The sequence below is a fragment of the Haliaeetus leucocephalus genome, unplaced genomic scaffold, assembly GCF_000737465.1.
Source record: "Haliaeetus leucocephalus isolate CR32 unplaced genomic scaffold, Haliaeetus_leucocephalus-4.0 Scaffold944, whole genome shotgun sequence".
Classification (NCBI taxonomy): domain Eukaryota; kingdom Metazoa; phylum Chordata; class Aves; order Accipitriformes; family Accipitridae; genus Haliaeetus; species Haliaeetus leucocephalus.
In genome coordinates this window covers 700,179-704,529 of record NW_010973380.1, presented here as the reverse complement: position 1 = coordinate 704,529, position 4,351 = coordinate 700,179, and the positions used below count along the sequence as shown (strand labels likewise).

The 4,351-nt window shown below is 43.6% G+C and overlaps 1 protein-coding gene across 1 annotated transcript; it reads right to left on the bottom strand.

Annotated features, from left to right (window-relative positions):
• Positions 1-2,322: 2,322 nt before the first annotated feature.
• ZBTB42 (zinc finger and BTB domain containing 42) lies at positions 2,323-3,763 on the bottom strand. The gene has a single exon (XM_010584119.1). It carries the CDS (start codon positions 3,751-3,753, stop codon positions 2,323-2,325), a length of 1,431 nt encoding a protein of 476 aa, XP_010582421.1. The 5' UTR covers positions 3,754-3,763.
• Between the last annotated feature and the right edge of the window lie 588 nt (positions 3,764-4,351).

Below are 4,351 nucleotides of genomic sequence, written 5' to 3'. Positions count from 1 at the left end.
TTAAGATTACCAGCTTCAGTAATGCTGACTCTACATTAAGCTCTTTACATGTTGTTCAACATGCAAAACCCATTGTTATAAAATTTAAAGTGAAGTGTAAATTAACTAGTTTTGAAATAGATTAACAGTAATAATTCCACTTCAAAAAAAAATCTAATAAATACTATATCAAGTATCTTCAGGAGAAAAAAAATAACTTAATTTTAGTAGAAAGAAAAATAACTTAATTTTAGTAGATTTTGTTCAGTGCTATTTCCAATCACAGCAAAAAGGAGAAAAAAAAAAAGAGAGAAAAAACTGATTAAGTAGAATAAGACCACAGTACCAAAGCCACTTATGTTCAAGATACAGTACTCTCCCACAACTTCCATATGTAACAGGTTCAGCAAAAATATTTTACAGTCAAGAAATGAGACTGAAAACAAAACCCAAAACTATAAATAGAAGCAAAATTTCACATTACATGTACATTCATAGTTTAAGAGATGAATAATAAGAGGAGGCTGTAACAAGTATATCCTGATTTTCTTTAAAAGAGGAAGTACTTATTTTTTAAAAAATAAAAATAAAAAAAAGAAATCAATCCCATATTATTTATGTAGGTAGTGCTCAGTTTTTGGACCAGAGGGGGAAGGCATCGGGAAATTTTTTCTTCATAAGATGAAATACAGTATTTTAAGCACAACTTTTAAAAATAATCTCAGTGCTTCAAATTAATTTTAAAATAAATGCTTAAGTTCCACAAAACAACTCCAGGAGTGTCAGGAAAGCTGGTGAAGCAACACTAACGCAGCAGAACGACATTCAAAACCCTCAGATATTATTATTATTATATTTCAGTCGCTTGTACATGTACCTTGAATGGATTATTTGACTGGAAGGGAATAATCTGATATTTACCAACATGCACAGACCAAAGGATGCTCTATTAGGCAAGTAATTGAGTTATTTGGAGTAAAACTGGTAATAGTTACAGGCAGCCTCAGTTTACAAACAAACTTAAAAAAAAAAAACCAAACAACAAACACCAAAAATACCCTAGACCTGTCCCCTGAACAAGTGGGAGACATGGGGGAAAAAAGTTGGGCCACGTTTTCCCTCCAGCAGTTTATCTTCACGCTGCCCCTTTGAAACCCTGGCGATTGCACAGAACTTGGCCCAGAGGGAATCACCAACTTCATAAAAAAATAAAATAAAATATAATTCCAAGCTGCTGATTTTAGCTTAGCAGCAAACTTTTTGGACAAGATAGCAGGGCATCTCCTAACACATGTGGTACGAGTTACCTTGAACTGAGACACCCCAGGAGCCCGATATCGAGAGGGTTATTTAGCTGCTTTAGGGCTGCTGTCCCTCCCCACCAAGGGGGAGAGATCAGCCCCTGGGTGTCGATATGGGAATGAAAATATTCACGTATCATATGATTTTTTCATACGCCCTAGCGCGCATCCTTCAACATTTCGGGAGTGAATACGCCGCAGACAGAAAGAGTTTTTCCATCCACGTTTTATGCTCAAAAGCAGCTTTTCAGTAGGTCAGCCCAGGGAAGAGGATGGGTGGAAGGGGAAAATTTAAGTCAAGTCCTGAGGCAAAAAATTCTCATTCAGATTTTAGGATCAATTGCAGAACTGTTCTAATATAATAAAGAGAATAAAAAATGACCAGTACCAAAGACGCAGCCAGGAATCCTCAACCCCCTTTATAATTTGGGCCAATTTAAGGTCTCGTCTAGCTCTGTAACATGAGAGTACATCTGCACACTCTGCGATATGCGGACAAGTTTCTCTACACTGAAATGTATTTAAATCATAGTTCATCTCTTTGGATGTTTCTATGCAACACGCAGAGAGCATTAGGGGAGCTTAACGGAATCCAAATTTTTCTCCGGAATTTGCTGATAATCTTTTTTCAAACTAAAAAAAAAAAAAAAAAACCAACCAAAAAAACCCCCAAAACCTGACCACGAGGCAAGTACTTCCAGCATGAAAACAGATGCTAAATCATTGCAGAATTACTTAGATCATTTCACATTAATAATGTAACATGGGTGCGCAAGAGAAGACCTAAAGAACAGTGCTGGGAAGGGCGGGTGGCAGGGAAGGGGGGAGATGGAGAGGTGGAAGGATTGCATTAAAAGGCCTCTGGAGTGTATACCTCTGCATCTTTTAAAGATCATATACCTGAAGTGAGTATCACCAAAATAAAACAAAGGAAGGGAGGAAAAAAAAAATTAAAATTCAGATGCTGCCTTTTTTTCCTGTTTTGTTTTAAATGGGCGGAGGGGAAAAAAAAAATTAAAAAAAAATAATAAAATCGCACTTCTCAAACAACCAAGGACTTTACAAGGCCACAATGAAATTTGCGGATATGTCTGTACAAATCCCCCGACTGCGTGAACCGTCTCTCGCACCACTTGCACCCGTGGGGCTTCTCCCTGGTGTGCACCACCGCGTGGCGGCTGAGGTTGTGGGAATACTGGAAGCTCTTTCCGCACTGGCCGCAGGTGTAGGGCTTCTCCCCCGAGTGAGTCCTCTCGTGCCTCTTTAAGGTGTACATGCAAGAAAAAGTCTTTCCGCAGAGGGTACAAGTGGGGACGGACCCGTCGGGGGACAGGCGGGTCCGGGAGCCGTCCTTGTCGCGGAAGTGGGAGCTCAGGTGGAGCTGAAGGATGTGCGGGCTCGGGAACACCTTGCTGCACAGGGGGCAAATGCAGATATGCCCGGGAGGCACGAGGACGCCGGAGGAGGAGATGTCCGACGAATCCATGTCGTCCTCGCTCTCGTCTCGCTCGTGGTCTAGATCCTCCTCTCGGGCATGAGAGCTGCCATTCCCCGCAAACATGTGTCCTAACCCTGTCACTAGGCTTTTGGCTGAATTCCCAAAATGCTGACTCTCCGGACTCCTGGCTTCGCCGTCCTCCTGATCTGACAGCAAGTCTTGTTCATCTTTAACAAGTGGCTCGGTACCCTGCTGCTGGCTGTCGGAAGCCAGCTGTCCAAAGACATAGGAGGGGTGTAAGGAATCTCTCCCCGGCACGGGCTTGAAAGACAAATCCAGCGCGCAGTCCACATCACTCGAAGCCAGGGGATGGTTAACAGACCTTTGGGACAAAGGTCCCGTGGAACTATTGACATTAGCCTTTGTTTTTCCAGCTGCTGCGGCGCACGGTTCTGCCTCTGTCGGCACAGAGCTGACACTTATATGATCAGAGGACCAGGCGGGGTGACTGCTGACCTTTTCTTTGCCTGCTGCTCTCTCGTATTCTGCAACGCTGAATTTTTGTTTGTTTCCTGGGTCAAACTCGTGGACCAGGGGCACTCCGGCGTCTAGAAAATGCTCCGCTTTCTCCAAACTAGCCGCCTCATCATTAATCTTCTCTTCCGAACATAATTCTTTATCTTTCAACTTGCCCTTGCAGACTTTCACAATGTCATACATGTGAAGGTAGCTAGCCGCAGCCAGCACATCTTCGACCGGGAGACTGTTGAATTCCAGCTTTCCCTCGTACATGAATTCGAGCAGCAGGCTGAAGGCAGGGGCTGTGACAATGTCACTGTTCAGATGCACAATATCCCTTTTGTCTAACTGGTCCCTGTAGAAAAGATGGAAGTACATACTGCAAGAGGCAAGAACGGCTCTGTGAGCTCTGAATTGAGCTTCTCCAACTAAAACAGTACAGTCACACAGGAAGCCCTGGTGACGCTGCTGACTCAGACACTGCAGCAACTGGCGGCTATGGTCTGGAAACTCCATTCTTCCTTCATAACCTGTTCAAAACAGGAAAAACTTGAATGCTACTGTAAACTAAAGCCTCCTAGCAGCTGTAACAAACAGATCGGCTTTTTGGTAACACAAGCCAAAGAAAGAGCCTTGGAGATAACGTTTACTGTTAATTGTCTGTAATAGTTTTATTAAGGGGGGGGGGCGTGGAGAAAAAAAAAAACCAACACAACATGCTTCTCATCCTTTCGCACCTGCTCCGAACAGGAAAAACTTGATTGTAAGTAAACAAAAGCTAGTAAAGCAGCAGCCCCTCCAACCTTTGTTTCTCTCACTAAGCACTTAAATAAAATTAAGAGGAGGAAAGCACACACACAGGGAAAAAAAAAAAGCATAAACTCCCAGGCTGTCTTCCCAGCAACGCGAACTCGGGGCATCTTTTAATAAAGCACATTACCCACGTCACGCACATACACACACGCACATTTAAACTTTATCCCCAGTCGTTATGCACCGAATCACAACAAAACAGCGGCGGCGGGCGCTGGGGAAGAGCCGTTTTTTTGCAGGGAGGGAGCAGGGCGGGGAGAAGCGGCCCCGGCCCCGGCATGCGGAAAGGGGCGGAGGGGAA